This window comes from Myxine glutinosa, chromosome 3, assembly GCF_964187855.1.
Source record: "Myxine glutinosa chromosome 3, kmMyxGlut1.1, whole genome shotgun sequence".
Classification (NCBI taxonomy): domain Eukaryota; kingdom Metazoa; phylum Chordata; class Myxini; order Myxiniformes; family Myxinidae; genus Myxine; species Myxine glutinosa.
In genome coordinates this window covers 45,168,965-45,188,381 of record NC_136263.1, presented here as the reverse complement: position 1 = coordinate 45,188,381, position 19,417 = coordinate 45,168,965, and the positions used below count along the sequence as shown (strand labels likewise).

The following is a 19,417-nucleotide window of genomic DNA, read 5'->3' as shown; positions in this document are numbered from 1 at the left end:
ATGAATCCCTCATGATAAATTCCTCATGATCAATCCCTCATGATAAATCCCTCATGATCAATCCCTCATGATAAATTCCTCATAATTAATTCCGCATTATCAAGTCCTCATGATCAATCCCTCATGATCAATCCCTCATGATAAATTCCTCATTATCAATCCCTCATGATCAATTCCTCATGATCAATCCCTCATGATCAATCCCTCATGATAAATTCCTCATTATCAACTCGTGATCAATCCTCATTATCAATCCCTCATGATAAATTCCTCATTATCAATCCCTCATGATAAATTCCTCATTATCAATCCCTCATGATCAATCCCTCATGATTAATCCCTCATGATAAATTCCTCATTATCAATCCCTCATGATCAATCCCTCATGATTAATTCGTCATGATCAATCCCTCATGATCAATCCCTCATGATAAATTCCTCATTATCAATCCCTCATTATCAATCCCTCATGATTAATTCCTCATTATCAATCCCTCATGATCAATCCCTCATGATCAATCCCTCATGATAAATTCCTCATTATCAATCCCTCATGATCAATCCCTCATGATTAAATCCTCATTATCAATCCCTCATGATCAATCCGTCATTAACAGTTCCTCATTATCAAGGCCTCATTAATAAAAACTTATTTTATTACCTCTGAGTTCTCCGGAAGCCCTTTTATAAAATGTCGTATTCGTTTCGTGGTGAATTAAATAAATGTTTCCCCATAATATTTTAATGACGTAATATTTTAATGACGTGTTTATATCGAACTATTCAGGCCCAATTATGCACACCCTTCGTGTGATCGGTCGGGGTGAACAGTTCTGGCCCAAGTCCTTCACGAACTGGGTGGCCAGGCCTGTCGTTCGACTGTTCTCGGATTTTGTTCAGGATGCCGGTGAGAACTGGCCGACTCTTCGTGAGGGACACCGTGGGATCTTCACCGTCTCCGCATGACCAGTGGGTGCTGGGAGACGGGTCCATATCACGTGTCTCCCACGGACGGAACACCCATTGATGCATCACCTGGGTTCGTAATACCAGGGAAACGGTTTACAGGTGTCGGTGGTGATTGGAACCCAGACTAGACACTCCAGGTGTATATCTCTGAACTATCCGCCAATCAACATTCTTCAAACAATTCTCCGTAAATGAAAATAACACATTTTGTTCTAAATTCAATCTCCGCGTCATTTCTGGGAAGGGGCGGAGCTCACAGTGAGACCAAGCTCCGTAAACCAATCAGATACAGGGGGTGATGACGTCATTTCGCGGTACAAAAGGCTTTTCCGGAAAGTTCGTTTGTCGTTGCTCGGGAGGAAGTTCGTACATCGAGTGCGGCGTTTGATCGGAGTTATACACCGGAACCTGGGACTCGGTATGTTATTGTTGTTGTTATTATTATAATTCCGATTCGTTATGCTTACAATTTCTGATCACTGACTGCAGTCAAAAACTCTGACAATGTGGTAAATGACAGTATCAGGTTCACTGTGGGATGTACGCCCGGTCCGCGGGTCCCTCAGCGGGTGCGCGCACGGCCCGGGTGTCGTCGGGTCCACGCGCGTTCCGGGTCCCTCAGCGGGTGCGCGCACGGCCCGGGTGTCGTCGGGTCCACGCGCGTTCCGGGTCTCGTCGGGTCCACGCGCGTTCCGGGTCTCGTCGGGTCCACACGCGCTCCGGGTCTCGTCGGGTGCACGCCCGGGTCTCGTTCGGTCCACGCGCGCTCCGGGTCTCGTCGGGTGCACGCCCGGGTCTCGTCCGGTCCACGCACGCTCCGGGTCTCGTCGGGTCCACGCGCGTTCCGGGTCTCGTCGGGTCCACGCGCGTTCCGGGTCTCGTCGGTTCCACGCGCGTTCTGGGTCTCGTCGGGTGCACGCCCGGGTCTCGTCCGGTCCACGCGCGTTCCGGGTCTCGTCGGGTCCACGCGCGTTCCGGGTCTCGTCGGGTCCACGCGCGTTCCGGGTCTCGTCGGGTCCACGCGCGTTCCGGGTCTCGTCGGGTCCACGCGCGTTCCGGGTCTCGTCGGGTGCACGCCTGGGTCTCGTCGGGTCCACGCGCGTTCCGGGTCTCGTCGGGTCCACGCGCGTTCTGGGTCTCGTCGGGTCCACGCGCGTTCCGGGTCTCGTCGGGTCCACGCGCGTTCCGGGTCTCGTCGGGTCCACGCGCGTTCCGGGTCTCGTCGGTTCCACGCGCGTTCTGGGTCCATGCGCGGTCCGGGGGGGGGTGCACATTTCGGGTCTGTGTTTGTGGTAAAACAGGGGATTTCCCGGGTGGCCCCACCCTTCGGTTTCGGTTTCACTTCGTTAACTCTTGAGTTCCACCCACATCGTTATCATGCACTGCAGAAAATATTAACCCATTCCCTCCCGAATTCGTGTTTCTGCGGATAAAACAGAAATGGTTCAAATCACAATTATCATTTTTATCTCCTGTGTGGGTTTTTCACTCCTCAAAACTCAACCCGGACTTTCCTATCCTGTAGATAAACGTTAACCCCGGGTTTCCTTTTCACCCCCATGAACGATAATCCCAGCTATGTTTAATGTCATGAACAAGCATGATTTACTTACATACAACGCACGTGTGCAAGATTAGTTGAACATATTCCATGAGTGCGTTGTGTGTTAAATAAATAACACAACTTGTGGAAGTTCTGGAGCATTGGACAAGAGATGGAAGATGATCAGCATGGACTGTATTTACTTGGAGTCTTAGTCGCCGAGATTAAGGCAAATCCACTCAAACACCTTCGACACAAACTCAAACCATAAGGTGTTCAAGCAGACGTACTAAGATGGACAGAAGCATTCTTGATTCCACGATACAAATGGTTGTGATAAGTGGAAGGATGTCTGAATACAGCTCAATGACAAATGGAATTCCATAGGGCAGTGGTCTGGGTCCATTGCTGTTTAGCACCTTCATCAATGACTTCCCAGGTGTTGTTGGTCCCGAGTTAAAACCGTTTGCAGACGACACAAAACTGTAGAGGACGGTTGATACCCAGGATGAAGTAGAAGTCCTGCAAGAAGATGTGAATGCAGTTGCAGGGTGGTCCCAAAAATGGCATCTTCCATTCAATGAGAATAGATGCAAGGTGGTCCACTTTTGGAGGAGCGACCTTAAGTTTTCCTCCACCATAGAAAGTGATTCAGGCATAAGTGAAATTAAAAAAACATAACGAAGGAAGAAATTTGGTTGTTTTGTTCCACACAAGTTTGTCAATGGGCTGCAGATGTATTGAGGAGCGCAAATATGAAACTCGGAATAATCAAAAGATCATTCTCAGCATTAGTCAGGTTCACCATGTTTTTTTCGTTCAAAACTTTTGGAGATGAGAAAAACGATACATTTTTGGAATATTCAGAGCACGAGGAATCCAAAAATTAATGTTGGCATTTGCGAATTAATTTACCAGAAAATGACTCAGGACAGGGATGGAGATCTGTAAAAGCAAATTCCTGAACGGTGTAGACCTCGTAGATCCTGTGTATAGGACTTATAGTTGAATCTGATACTAACAAGGCTGATTTCTTGCTTTATAAACCCAAACCTATAACTTCAAAGGACTTGCAATATCATGTATTATGTAATACAGTTATATCACAATTATAAAGACAATGGTTTTCAATTACCTTTGTTTGTTGCTTTTCTATAATCCTGAGTACTATTTTGAGGCCTTTATTGGATTCCTTGGCCCAGAAAACATAGGATTAGCATATTTAATAAAATTTCTAGGTCGACTGGAAGCCGAGATAGCGCAAAATATGTATTTTATGGCGGCCATTTTCAAAATCCAAAATGGCGGCCATGCAGGTGTCTGTGCAAATGCCAACATTAATTTTCGGATTCTCTATGCCCTGATGATTCCAATAATGTACAGGTTTGCTAATCCCAAAATTTTGAACGAAATTATATTTGTTAACATAGTGAACCCGACTTGGCGAGGAAAGTGTTGCTCCAATTGTATAAAACTACAGTGAGACAAACCCTTGAATATTGTAATTCATTGTGGTGCCCGATACATAAGAAAGATGAAGACCTTCTTGAGAAAGTCCAACAGAGGGCAACCAGGGTCTTGCGAGATTCCAGACACCACGAGTATCCCAACAGACTGAGAGCACTGAATCTACCTGCACTGGTCTACGGGAGACAACGAGAGGAGCTCGTCCAGATGTGTAAGATAATGCAAGGAATTGGTCAACTTACTGTCTAGAAATTATTTTAAATGAATGAGAATTCAAGAACCAGAGGCCATATCAAGATAGTGAGGATTGCACAACTAAAGCCAGAACGATACTCGGTAGAGAGCACACCTCCGCCAGGTGAACAGTTTACGTTTTGTAGCTCACTGATAGGCCTGATCTGGATCCCGACCTGAACCAAAATCGAATCGGCTTGTTCTCGTCACCTGACCAACTCATCCACCTAGTTTTGTCATAACTTGTCCACAACTTTTTGAAATCCTGCGCTATATATCGTGTTTGGCCCTCTCTCTCTCTCATTGGTGAAGAATCCCTTAGAAAATAAAAAAAACTCACTTATCTGAATCCAGATTCTGATCTTCCCCAAAATAATATCAATTTGTCCTTGTCAAACACCCAACCTGACCACCAAGTTTCGTCCACAATGTCTTTGGATATCCTGTTCACAGACAGACAAACAGACAGGGGTGAGAACATAACCTCTGCTCACCCTCGGTGGTGGAAGTAATCAGACAAAATACTTATCCCTTATCATCCCAACCATCCCTTATCACCCCAGCCATCCCTGATCACCTCAACCATCCCTTATCACCCCAACCATCCCTTATCACCCCAACCATCCCTTATCACCGCAACCATCCCTTATCACCGCAACCATCCCTTATCACCCCAACCATCCCTTATCACCCCAACCATCCCTTATCACCCCAACCATCCCTTATCACCGCAACCATCCCTTATCACCGCAACCATCCCTTATCACCGCAACCATCCCTTATCACCGCAACCATCCCTTATCACCCCAACCATCCCTTATCACCCCAGCCATCCCTTATCACCCCAACCATCCCTTATCACCCCAACCATCCCTTATCACCCCAACCATCCCTTATCACCCCAACCATCCCTTATCACCCCAACCATCCCTTATCACCCCAACCATCCCTTATCACCCCAACCATCCCTTATCACCCCAACCATCCCTTGTCACCCCCAACCATCCCTTATCACCCCAACCATCCCTTATCACCCCAACCATCCCTTATCACCCCCAACCATCCCTTATCACCCCAACCATCCCTTATCACCCCAACCATCCCTTATCACCCCAACCATCCCTTATCACCCCAACCATCCCTTATCACCCCAACCATCCCTTATCACCCCAACCATCCCTTATCACCCCAACCATCCCTTATCACCCCAACCATCCCTTATCACCCCAACCATCCCTTATCATCCCAACCATCCCTCATCATCCCAACCATCCCTCATCACCAAGGATCCCGTGGAGTGATGAGCAGCAAATAAGCTTCGCTTCATGTCTCTTTATCTCATGAGATCCAGTAAGTAAGAACACGTCAGTAAAGGCCCCCCTATCCCAACATGGCGCCTTACTTTGATGTATTGCTCGCTGTTGAGGCGTTTTAACAGGACAATGTGGGGTGCACCACATGTAAAGATCTAACTGATCACGTGTACCATACCAAGAATACAAAAAGACAATAACTAGATCCGATCTGAATAAGTGAAGCGTAAAGCAACCGGTCAGCAGTCCGACCCGATATCTTGCCCAGGGGGCAAACCCCCCATTTTTTGTGAAAACAGACACGGTCTGCTATAAAAGGTTGTTGTATATGGTTGGATTCTTTAGACCCCCAGCAACAACTTCCAGGTGGACAACCTTTCCAACAGGCTACTGTAACTGTGCAATTCAAGATGGCGTCCAAGATGGTCGCCATATTTTTAAATCTCCATATTGTCGTCAATTGTTATCTTATTTTCATGTGTAATACTTTGTTGCTCTGGTTTTCAAGGTCAGGGAATCTATTTACGATGGTTTCAGAGTGATATGATGTGTTTTATACCATGTACTAGGCCTAATATTTATTACATGTTAATATATTATTTTAAGGCGACCATGACACAGAAAATCTACAATAACAATACACAGTAGTTTACTGTTGTTGTAAGAACAATAATGGTACAGAAAGGTACTAGTTACCAAGAACAGATTACATGAGAAATGAACGACTGCATGTGCTTCACAGTTTGGAATGCAAGCCAAATGGCTGAGGCAAATATTTGTAAAATTCATGTCAGTGATACACTCCACAATGTTGCATCCTATGAACAGGTCTACCACTCAATATAATGCTGCAATACAAGTGTCCATGTGAACAGCTGATGGTATACAGTTAATTGTCACTGTTTGAGTCACTGCTGTCACTGCTGTCAAATGCTGCAATGTATTTCACTCGGCTGCACTTGGTGGCTGATCCCTGGCAACGACATACAATGTAACAGGCCACGTTCTTCCTGGCACAGGAACAGTTCCTGTTGCAGCCTTTGGTGCAGCCACATGCAACAGCCTTTGTAATTGTCTGTGGCCAGGCTGATTGAGTTGACAGGACTGGAACTAGTTTCCCATCCTCCAGAGCCCAACCATAATCCACAAATGGGGGAAGCTGAGGCTTGGCCACATGTGCAGTCTTATCTATAATAGTTGCAAGAGCTGCACGCTGTAGATGTAGAAGGAATGTATGTTCTGTTGGTGGGAGTAGTTTCAGCATGGTTGACCTGTTGATCAGGAATTTATAGGCTCTAAGCTTTCCAAGATCGCAGTCCTCAAAGTCATCAGATCTGTTAGTGTACACAGCAATGACAAGTTTGCGTGCCTGGTTGATGAGGTCTGATGTGATCTGGTTGCGGTTCTGACCTTGCTCACCAAAGTGTTCGAGCTCAGTTACGTCCGTGGTATAGCTACGGTTCAACCAGGTCTTTTTGCCAGTGAAGAATGGGTAGCTGGTCGTATCCCTTCCACTCAGGCTGTGGATGAAGGGAAGTGCACGACATTTCGAAGGTCCTAGTGACCTAGCCATTTGGTGTATGGGCAGATATGTCTCTGCAGCAGTTCTTACCCACAGTTCAGGAAGATCTTCCAGAATGCTGGCAGCATAGTAGATACAAATGATGATTATATCTGTGTCATTGCCATGAATGACCACCCTATCAACACCTTCATTCTGGACACTATAAATAGCATGAAGCATTACTCTGGTATCAGCCTCCTGCTGTGTAGACTCCAAGGCAGTGATGTCGGTGGCTGACCCCTCAGTGACCAGCATGCTCTTGGTTTCTTAATTGAAGCCTCCACCTAAGTAAAGGCGAGTTGAGCCCAGTGCTGGATTTAGCTGTTCACTCTTGCTCCATGTCTCACACAAGAAACTCAGAAGGGCTGCTTTGTTAGCTGACACAGAGAAGAATTCCTGTGGGCCAGGGGCTTTGTACTGCTCACTGACCTCAAACACCTTTGCTTGCCTGGATTGGCCATACCTGTGTTGCTGTTCTGCTGATTTGAGGCTTTGTTCACTGCATCGGTCGCAGCAGAAATGTATGATCTCTGTGCCAGCAGGCACATCTTTCAGCAGCTGCTCCTTGTAGCGATCAGCAATGTTTCCAAATGTCTCATTTTTCTTGAAGGACCAATGGCATATGGCATGCATTGCATCAACCACTACTGTCGTCTTCCAGTCTCCTTGTGGCAGAATATCAGCACTGGTCACTTGAGTCTCCTCCTTCAGTGTTTTCACTAGACTAGCCTTTGTACCTGCAGCCCTCATGGTTCCATCTTCATTGAATAAAGATGGGGGTACTTTACTGCACTCGTGTTTGCCAATAAAGTTGACGACATCGACGTCTCCACCACTGGCATTGATCTGTGTTATGCGAAGAAGGGCAGTGACTTCATCACTCTTACCTGTTGCACTCTTCCCTGTCGACTTTTTTGGCTTTGCATTTTGGGTGTGGAATGTTTTCAGTTTCACAATGGTTGTTTTCTTCTGATAACCAGATATGGAACTGGACAGTGCTTTCAGACCAAGTTCCTTCACACCTGTGAGATGTTCCTGCACTGCAGCATCTGCTGTTGTAATATTATATCGTCCCTTTGCACCAAGTCCTTGACATATTATGCACTTTGTGTAGTCGATGTCAGTGTCCTGGCGTCTCCTCTTGGGTTCCTTTTTCAGTGACAAGCTTCCTTCCACCACCCGTTTCTCTGCCTGGGTCATCATCGTACCTCTCATGCAATCACCTGCAACAGTAAAACCACCACCATGTTATGCATACTAGCAACTAGAGTAGGCCTACATGCAAGCTATTGATATGCTACACTACATGCAAATTTCTGATATGCTAGACTACATGCACACTACACAATGGCCACACCACGACAGATCACACAACTTTGGACATTTCTGCCCACATGATTTTTATGAGACAAATGGCATAAAACACATCATATCACTCTGAAACCATCATAAATAGATTCCCTGACCTTGAAAACCAGAGCAACAAAGTATTACACATGAAAATAAGATAACAATTGACGACAATATGGAGATTTAAAAATATGGCGACCATCTTGGACGCCATCTTGAATTGCACAGTTACAGTAGCCTGTTGGAAAGGTTGTCCACCTGGAAGTTGTTGCTGGGGGTCTAAGGAATCCAACCATATACAGCAACCTTTTATAGCGGACCGTGTCTGGTTGACCAATCTTGCTCCCTGGGTATGATGCTAATAATTTGTATGGATGGGCTATGTCTCAATCCCTACCTTATGGTAAACTTAAGTGGGTTAAAGAGAAAGATTATGAAAAGGTTTTACAGGATATCGTTATCTCTACACAAAAATAATTGGATAAAGCTAAAATTGGATTTTATTTTGAGGTTGATTTGAAATATCCTGAAGAACTTCATACGAAACATAAAGATCTTCCTTATGCTCCTGATAAAGGAAGCCCAAGAAGAGAATGGTAAAGCGATTATCAACAATCATTTAATACAAAAGGTAAATCAACAGAAAAATTACTTACTACATTATATAATAAAGGAAATTATGTTTTACACCAAAGGAACTTGAGACAATGTTTATCAGCAGGGTTAAGAGTGAAGAAGATTCATAGAGTTTTACAGTTTAAACAAAGCCATTGGTTGAAGGAGTATATTGATTTTAATACACTCCAGAGAACTGAAGCAAAAACTGATTTTGAGGACTTTTATAAATTGATGAATAATGCGGTCTTTGGTAAGACGATGGAAAATGTTAGGAAAAGACAAAACATAAGACTTGCTACATCTTGGAAACAAGCAACACAATTAATTAATACACCCAGTTTTCAAAGAGCAGAGGTGTTTTCACATAACATTTGTGCTATCCGGCGGTCTTAGGCGTAAAGCGTCCACGTCATGTGTGATGTCATTGTTCACCTGTCTTGTCATTAGGGCAAAAGTGCGCCCTAAATTAATATATGAGATTACAGGAATGCTACATAGCCATCGGTCATTGCACGACTGTGGACAGAAGTCCATACATATTGCCATTCTGCTTGATTTTGTAGCTTGTGGGGCTGAGGAAACGGGTCGTTTCACACCTGAGAGCTTACCCCCTCCTTGTAGCTGATTTATGGGGATAACACGCAATTGCAGTGCCAACAGTGCTCCCTCGCAAGGCTACCGTAGACCCAGCAAATTTTGGTGCTAACCCTGCTCCCTCGCAAGGCTACCGTAGACCCAGCAAAATGTGGTGCTAACCCTGCTCCCAAGCAAAGCTACCGTAGACCCAGCAAATTTTGGTGCTAACCCTGCTCCCTCGCAAGGCTACCGTAGACCCAGCAAATTTTGGTGCTAACCCTGCTCCCTAGTAAAGCTACCGTAGACCCAGCAAAATGTGGTGCTAACCCTGCTCCCTAGTAAAGCTACCGTAGACCCAGCAAATTATGGTGCTAACCCTGCTCCCTAGGTAAAGCTACCGTAGACCCAGCAAATTATGGTGCTAACCCTGCTCCCTAGGTAAAGCTACCGTAGACCCAGCAAATTATGGTGCTAACCCTGCTCCCTAGGTAAAGCTACCGTAGACCCAGAAAATTGCAGTGCTATCGCACTTTCTAGAAATGAGGTGTGAAAAGGTCTTAGGATCTTTTACTCCATCTTGTGTCATTGGTGGTGTAATGCTTTAGAGCTTCCCCTTCTTCATTTGTATGCAGCACAATTAGGGTGCAGTAAAGCAGCATTGCATCATTGGCTGAGGGTTGAGGGCGCAGGCGCAATGAGGCACTGCACCCGAAATGTGCCGCTGATGCAGTGCCCTCTGCTGGTTAGATCAATAATTTGGTAATTGTTCAGGATATGGGTGATGGTTCGCCTCCTGGGTCGGAATTCCAACCCAGGCTTGAAAGATTGGAGGTGACGGTGCGTATAACTGGGTCGGGATTCAAACCTGGGCTTGATAGCTCAGAGGTGAGTGTGCGTATAACTGGGTCGGGATTCAATCCCAGGCTTGACAGCTCAGAGGTGAGTGCGCGTACAACTGGGTCGGGATTCAAACCCAGGCTTCACAGCTCAGAGGTGAGTGTGCGTATAACTGGGTCGGGATTCAATCCCAGGCTTGACAGATTAGAGGTGAGTGTGCGTATAACTGGGTCGGGATTCAAACCCAGGCTTGATAGCTCAGAGGTGAGTGTGCGTATAACTGGGTCGGGATTCAAACCCAGGCTTCACAGCTCAGAGGTGAGTGTGTGTAAAACTGGGTCAGGATTCAATCCCAGGCTTCACAGCTCAGAGGTGAGTGTGTGTAAAACTGGGTCGGGATTCAATCCCAGGCTTGACAGATTAGAGGTGAGTGTGCGTATACTGGGTCGGGATTCAAACCCAGGCTTGATAGCTCAGAGGTGAGTGTGCGTATAACTGGGTCGGGATTCAATCCCAGGCTTGATAGCTCAGAGGTGAGTGCGCGTACAACTGGGTCGGGATTCAAACCCAGGCTTCACAGCTCAGAGGTGAGTGTGTGTAAAACTGGGTCAGGATTCAATCCCAGGCTTGACAGCTCAGAGGTGAGTGCGCGTACAACTGGGTCGGGATTCAAACCCAGGCTTCACAGCTCAGAGGTGAGTGTGTGTAAAACTGGGTCAGGATTCAATCCCAGGCTTGACAGCTCAGAGGTGAGTGTGCGTATAACTGGGTCGGGATTCAATCCCAGGCTTGACAGCTCAGAGGTGAGTGCGCGTACAACTGGGTCGGGATTCAAACCCAGGCTTGACAGATTAGAGGTGAGTGTGCGTATAACTGGGTCGGGATTCAAACCTCAGTTTGATAGCTTAGAGGTGAGTGTGCGTATAACTGGGTCAGGATTTAAACCAAGGCTTGACCACTTCGAGGTGAGTGTGTGTATAACTGCGTCGGGATTCAAACCCAGGTTTGACAGCTTAGAGGTGAGTGTGCGTATAACTGGGTCGGAATTCAAACCTGGGCTTGACAGATTAGAGGGGAGTGTGCGTATAACTGGGTCGGGATTCAAACCCAGGCTTGACAGCTCAGAGGTGAGTGCGCGTCCAACTGGGTCGGGATTCAAACCCAGGCTTGACAGCTCAGAGGTGAGTGTGTGTAAAACTGGGTCAGGATTCAAACCCAGGCTTGACAGATTAGAGGTGAGTGTGTGTAAAACTGGGTCAGGATTCAAACCCAGGCTTGACAGATTAGAGGTGAGTGTGCGTATAACTGGGTCGGGATTCAAACCCAGGCTTGATAGCTTAGAGATGAGTGTGCGTATAACTGGGTCGGGATTCAAACCCAGGCTTGACAGATTAGAGGTGAGTGTGCGTATAACTGGGTCAGGATTCAAACCCAGGCTTGACAGCTTAGAGGTGAGTGTGCGTATAACTGGGTCAGGATTCAAAACCAGGCTTGACAGATTAGAGGTGAGTGTGCGTATACTGGGTCGGGATTCAAACCCAGGCTTGACAGATTAGAGGTGAGTGTGCGTAAACTGGGTCGGGATTCAAACCCAGGCTTGACAGCTCAGAGGTGAGTGCGCGTATAACTGGGTCAGGATTCAAACCCAGGCTTGACAGCTCAGAGGTGAGTGTGCGTAAACTGGGTCAGGATTCAAACCCAGGCTTGACAGATTAGACGTGAGTGTGCGTATAACTGGGTCAGGATTCAAACCCAGGCTTGACAGATTAGACGTGAGTGTGCGTATAACTGGGTCAGGATTCAAACCTTGGCTTGACAGATTAGAGGTGAGTGTGCTGTTCCTCTCGACTGTGGACCATCCTGTCATCCCAAGAGCTGCTGCTCTGAGTCTGCCAGGTTGAAGCTTCGAAGCCCGGTCGAGTCACTCCAAAGACTTTTAAAATGGTACAAACTGCTTCCTTGTTTGACATTCAGCTTTTAAAAGGAAAGGGCACGGACAAACAACAATAGGTTGGTAATTGTAGCACAGACTTTGTTGGGCCGAATGTCGTCCTCCTGCATTAAAAATCCTTGTTATTGGGAATGAAAAGGGTTAAGTTAATAATTCCTTCGTGTTGTTGATTCTTCAGTTCAACTTCAACCTCTTCATTCAGCTTAACATCATCCAACAACTTCATTTAATCTTCCATCTCCCATCTTGATTCATGTCATGTTCCTCCTCACGTCCATGCACCACTTTCCCCCATAATTACCTCTTCCCCTTGCAGTTTAACCCCCAAATGGAACTGAAAGCTGAAACACCTGTGAATCACCTGGTGAATCACCTGAATAAGTCAAACACTAAATGAGAGGATGCAGCAAATGTAATGACACAACTGCAGCATCAGCTAAAGGGATTATCAGATCTCAGTGTGCGGAACCCAAATCTGTATCATCAGGATGATCCGGTTATTGATGTGGGTAAACGTGTAGATCTTGCAGACCTCATCTGATGGATCTGCAGGTCACGTGTTAGTTTGTGATTAAATTGGAGTTTTGACGGTTTTTGCTTTAATTGACAATTAATCTGAGGATCGTCCTGCGTTGCAGGAACAAATCAGATCTACAATTGATGGACAGACAATGAAGTACAAAACTTGGGGGTTAAAGTTTACCCACATTGTGATTAAAATACTTGGGGGTTAAAGTTTACCCACATTGTGATTTAAAAACTTGGGGGTTAAAGTTTACCCACATTGTGATTAAAAAACTTGGGGGTTAAAGTTTTCCCACATTGTGATTAGAATACTTGGGGGTTAAAGTTTACCCACATTGTGATTAGAATACTTGGGGGTTAAAGTTTACCCACATTGTGATTAGAATACTTGGGGGTTAAAGTTTACCCACATTGTGATTAAAATACTTGGGGGTTAAAGTTTTCCCACATTGTGATTAGAATACTTGAGGGTTAAAGTTTACCCACATTGTGATTAAAATACTTGGGGGTTAAAGTTTTCCCACATTGTGATTAGAATACTTGAGGGTTAAAGTTTACCCACATTGTGATTAGAATACTTGGGGGTTAAAGTTTACCCACATTGTGATTAAAATACTTGGGGGTTAAAGTTTTCCCACATTGTGATTAGAATACTTGGGGGTTAAAGTTTACCCACATTGTGATTAAAATACTTGGGGGTTAAAGTTTACCCACATTGTGATTAGAATACTTGGGGGTTAAAGTTTACCCACATTGTGATTAGAATACTTGGGGGTTAAAGTTTACCCACATTGTGATTAGAATACTTGGGGGTTAAAGTTTACCCACATTGTGATTAGAATACTTGGGGGTTAAAGTTTACCCACATTATGATTGGAATACTTGGCGGTTAAAGTTTAACCACATTGTGATTAGAATACTTGGGGGTTAAAGTTTAACCACATTGTGATTAGAATACTTGGGGGTTAAAGTTTAACCACATTGTGACTAGAATACTTGGGGGTTAAAGTTTATCCACATTGTGATTAAAATACTTGGGGGTTAAAGTTTAACCACATTGTGATTGGAATACTTGGCGGTTAAAGTTTAACCACATTGTGATTAGAATACTTGGGGGTTAAAGTTTAACCATAACCACATTGTGAGTAGAATACTTGGGGGTTAAAGTTTAACCATAACCACATTGTGAGTAGAATACTTGGGGGTTAAAGTTTACCCACATTGTGATTAGAATACTTGGGGCTTAAAGTTTATCCACATTGTGATTAAAATACTTGGGGGTTAAAGTTTAACCACATTGTGATTAGAATACTTGGGGGTTAAAGTTTACCTGGTTCACCAAAAATCAGAACGATCAATTTAGCCTTTTTGACGTGTCAACAGTTTCCATGACAACAATTTCACCCAATTATAATCAAACAGGCCTTTTTGTGATTTTATTATTGCTAAACCTCGGGGATTTTTCAATATGTCAGACTGAAACTTACACAGCTTATTTTTACGTGTGTAGTTTATGTGAATACAATCTGGTCAAAATTAGTCAAGGTCGAGGCCATCCAAAACATGTAAAACTCCTATTAGGCCACAAATAGAAAATGTTTCAACCAAATTTGTTATATCCAACATTCAATCATGTAAAACACTTCAATGCACGATCATGGTTCTCACTTCAATGCACGATCATGGTTCTCACTTCAATGCACGATCATGGTTCTCACTTCAATGCACGATCATGGTTCTCACTTCAATGCACGATCATGGTTCCCACTTCAATGCACGATCATGGTTCCTACTTCAATGCACGATCATGGTTCCCACTTCAATGCACGATCATGGTTCCTACTTCAATGCACGATCATGGTTCCTACTTCAATGCACGATCATGGTTCCTACTTCAATGCACGATCATGGTTCCTACTTCAATGCACGATCATGGTTCCTACTTCAATGCACGATCATGGTTCCTACTTCAATGCACGATCATGGTTCCTACTTCAATGCACGATCATGGTTCCCACTTCAATGCACGATCATGGTTCCCACTTCAATGCACGATCATGGTTCCTACTTCAATGCACGATCATGGTTCCTACTTCAATGCACGATCATGGTTCCCACTTCAATGCACGATCATGGTTCCCACTTCAATGCACGATCATGGTTCCCACTTCAATGCACGATCATGGTTCCCACTTCAATGCACGATCATGGTTCCTACTTCAATGCACGATCATGGTTCCTACTTCAATGCACGATCATGGTTCCTACTTCAATGCACGATCATGGTTCCTACTTCAATGCCCGATCATGGTTCCTACTTCAATGCACGATCATGGTTCCTACTTCAATGCACGATCATGGTTCCTACTTCAATGCACGATCTTGGTTCCTACTTCAATGCACGATCATGGTTCCTACTTCAATGCACGATCATGGTTCCTACTTCAATGCACGATCATGGTTCCCACTTCAATGCACGATCATGGTTCCTACTTCAATGCACGATCATGGTTCCTACTTCAATGCACGATCATGGTTCTCACTTCAATGCACGATCATGGTTCCTACTTCAATGCACGATCATGGTTCCTACTTCAATGCACGATCATGGTTCCTGCTTCAATGCACGATCATGGTTCTCACTTCAATGCACGATCATGGTTCCTACTTCAATGCACGATCATGGTTCCTACTTCAATGCACGATCATGGTTCCTACTTCAATGCACGATCATGGTTCCTACTTCAATGCACGATCATGGTTCCTACTTCAATGCACGATCATGGTTCCCACTTCAATGCACGATCATGGTTCCTGCTTCAATGCACGATCATGGTTCTCACTTCAATGCACGATCATGGTTCCTACTTCAATGCACGATCATGGTTCCTACTTCAATGCACGATCATGGTTCCTACTTCAATGCACGATCATGGTTCCTGCTTCAATGCACGATCATGGTTCTCACTTCAATGCACGATCATGGTTCCTACTTCAATGCACGATCATGGTTCTTGCTTCAATGCACGATCACCAGGTGTACATACTTCTGGCATCCCCGGGGAGGGACGTGGGGGGCGTTTTCACCTGATGTCCGAGTTGGCCATTACCAATAACAGTATTAAAGGAAAAACACACATTCTGCTTGTTTACTTATGTAATCTCATGAAATCAACGACCGAAGTGGTAAAATCACTTCCAGGTTGCGGAAACCACTCCCGAACAGATAATTTCCATTCCATTTGTGGCAGTTGAAGTTAATTTGTGGAATAAATATTGTGAAAACTGATCCCTGGGCCCTTTTCAGCTTGTTCGTCCAGATAGGCGTGGGGCCGTAAACCATTTTGTGGCACAGTTTCGTGAAATCGACTAAAAATCGTCACAGTTATTTATCCACATCAGGGATTGACTAAACATGGCCGCCAGGTCTTTCTCGAAGCCGGCGTCGGTCTTGCGTGACCATCCACCATCTTGTGGTATCTTACTATAATTCACCAAATGTCCGTCCGTCTGTCTGTCTGTCTGTCTGTCTGTTCGAAGGTACCGTAAAAACTGTTGAACCGATCACAAAGATATTTTGGGTGGATAATCCTGGGATCTCCAGGAGTGAAATAGGCTATTTAGTTTTCCCAATTTCAGCTTTGGTCTCCAGCATTCTCAGGTTTGGACTCCCGCATAACATTCGCATTCGCATAACGTTAATTGTTCTCATTGTGACGATGTTGTTTTCCTGGGTGCCGCACAAACGGCTGCACCGATCGCTTCACAGCTGCACCGATCGAACTTGGTGACCTCGGACAAAGACCTTTTATAAGGACACGGGTTGTTAGAGGACACGGGAGTACATACAACATCGGGAGTACTAACTGCACGCGTCTTCAGTATCAAGCTTAAATATGTCATGGCGGATCTGAAGAGCGGAATGCTTGGAGAAGTGGTGCGCTACTTCGGCATGAAGGAGGATCAGAAACGTGGACTCCCACACTGCCACATCCTGCTGATACTTGCTCCCGCATGACGTTATTTTCCCGGGTGCCGCACAAATGGCCGCACCGATCGAGATTTAACGGATGTTTATATAAATCGTTTAAAAGAAAAAAAGCCTTCAATTTCTGATATTTAGCCTTTTCATTTGGGCCTCCCAATTGAAGCCCAGCCCATAGGGTGGGTACCGTTGCTAGTGAGAACAATGAACGTTATGCGAACTCGAATGTTATGCGGGAGTCCAAACCTCACAATCTGGAGACTAAAGCTGAAATTGGGAAAACTAAATAGCGTATTTTACTTCTGGAGATCCCAGGATTATCCACCCAAAATATCTTTGCGATCGGTTGAGCAGTTTTTACGGTACCTTCGAACAGACAGACAGACAGACAGACGGACGGACATTTGGTGAATTATAGTAAGATTGTGACGATGTTGCTTTCCCGGGTGCCGCACAAACGGCTGCACCGATCGCTGCACGGACTCGATCGGACTCGGTGACCTCGGACAAAGACCTTTTATAAGGACACGGGTTGAATCCCTGCTTGAGAGAATTCCAACCCATTTCAACTGAAGGAAACACGTATCGGGAGGACATACGACATCGCGAATGTGAACACGATTATCGATCACGATCACCACGATCAGAGTGTATCGATCACTGTGGGACATTTGGTGAATTATAGGAAGATACTGTTTAGATTTTGATGATTTGCGTGTGATATGATTTAACGGATGTTTATGTGAATCGTTTAAAATTAAAAAGCCTTCAATTTCTGATATTTTACCTTTTCATTTGGGCCTCCCAATGGAAGCCCCGCCCGCAGGGCGGGTACCGTTGCTAGTCATAGAAATTGATGGTCAAGAATAAGATAGTAGAATCCAGGCTTTCAAAGACCTTTATCTTGGATGCTGCTATTCCTGTCTGTACCTGTCTGTGGTGAGGATGTTGAGGTCACAGAGAGATTCACTTACCTTGGCAGTGATATTCATGTCTCCGCATCTCGATTTCTGGGTCGGACCTGGGGAGCCATGGATTCACTGGATCATGGGGTGTGGCGCTGTCATTAGCCTCGCCTGAGGAGCGGGTATTACATTTGAGTCCGTTTGTTTGTCTGTCTGTTTGTCTGTTTGTCTGTCTGTTTGTCTGCACAGAATAAATATGATTTTCTCAGCAAACGTTGGTCCGATTGACAGGAAATTTTCACCATAGGTGCAACTCCACCTGTATAATTTTTAGTGATAATTATGACGTCATAGGTCACGTGGTTCGGCCACCATCTTCGAAAACTTAAAAACTTTGCACCTCGATATCTCCGAAAGCGCTGAATAGAAAAAATTGAGACTTGGCTCATTGTAAAGAACTCTCCTTAGGTTTTGCAACAACATTAATATTATGCTTTTGTTGTTAGAAGCGTCCTTGGAAAACCCTCATGATAAAGCTCTCTTAACATTGATTTTCACCTCAACACGCAATCCCAGTGGTGGGGAAAACCCCCTCAAAAAGAAAAACCCTTTGCTACAACCTTCATTGTGTGACCCTTAGTCCTCCTGCGAAGTTTGGTTGAGATTGGAAAAGTAATGACGACCAAATGTATCGCGACAGACACCAAATTGTGTAGTTTAGTCTGATTATAATTACAATAGATCTCTTTGACAGAGTCCTGTCATTGGTTAATTATCAATCTTTGAAATACCCACAACCTCTCATGGGGTCTCTGATGTCCTGTGAGGGGTGTGGGACACATGGACGGAATAATTACCTGGTTGTTGTGAGATTATGTTTCAGGTTCATAACGACGAACGCATTTCTTCTGCAATGTTTAAATATTTATTTTTATTTTGAACATCGAATGTTTATTTGAAAAGTTAAAAATGAACTCATTTTGCACAAACACCCAAGGAATGAGTTTGTGAGGTGAAGTTGTTTGAAGTGGAGAGGAGGGAGATCTGAACTTTCATCACTGTGTTTGTAAGACCGAGTGGTGAGTTTATATTGAACTTGGTGATCATCTCCTAACTCAGCTCCTCACCCTCTGTACAGAATCTCCATCTGCAGACATAATGGAAATTGTTGATCAAGTTCGAGCTGCGGCCCAAGAGTTGAAGACTCTAAAAGAGTGAGTTCTGCTGGTTCTGTGGTACACAAGGTGCTGATAAAGCATCCTGTACATCTTGTAATCACCATGGCAATGAATCAATAATCACCATTATACAAGTCTCTCACTGGGATTTTAAAGGGGAGGGGGGGGGGGGGGGAGGCTTGTCACCAGATATGGTCAGGGAGGGGTTGTCCCCCTCGAAGTGGGAAACTGGGTCATTTCCCCAAAAAAAGGAACTTTGATATTATTTGGCCTTATCTCTCCAAGGGGCTGTTAATGCTACATAAAGGAACAATGCGAGAATTATACCAAAACAAACATGGATATACTTATGGCAGGAAGTGATTGGGGGTGGAGGGGGGGTAATCTACCCCCATGAACCAT

The 19,417-nt window shown here is 44.9% G+C and overlaps 1 protein-coding gene across 1 annotated transcript in view; it reads left to right on the top strand.

Annotated features, from left to right (window-relative positions):
* Window positions 1–1,247: 1,247 nt before the first annotated feature.
* The window catches only part of LOC137423622 (uncharacterized), a 207,820-nt gene continuing 189,650 nt past the window's right edge, over window positions 1,248–19,417 (top strand). The window contains exons 1-2 of the mRNA XM_078773960.1: window positions 1,248–1,387; window positions 18,976–19,051. Of these exons, the coding sequence (XP_078630086.1) occupies window positions 18,996–19,051 (56 nt within the window). The 5' untranslated portion in view covers window positions 1,248–1,387; window positions 18,976–18,995. The remainder of the gene's footprint in view (window positions 1,388–18,975; window positions 19,052–19,417) is intronic.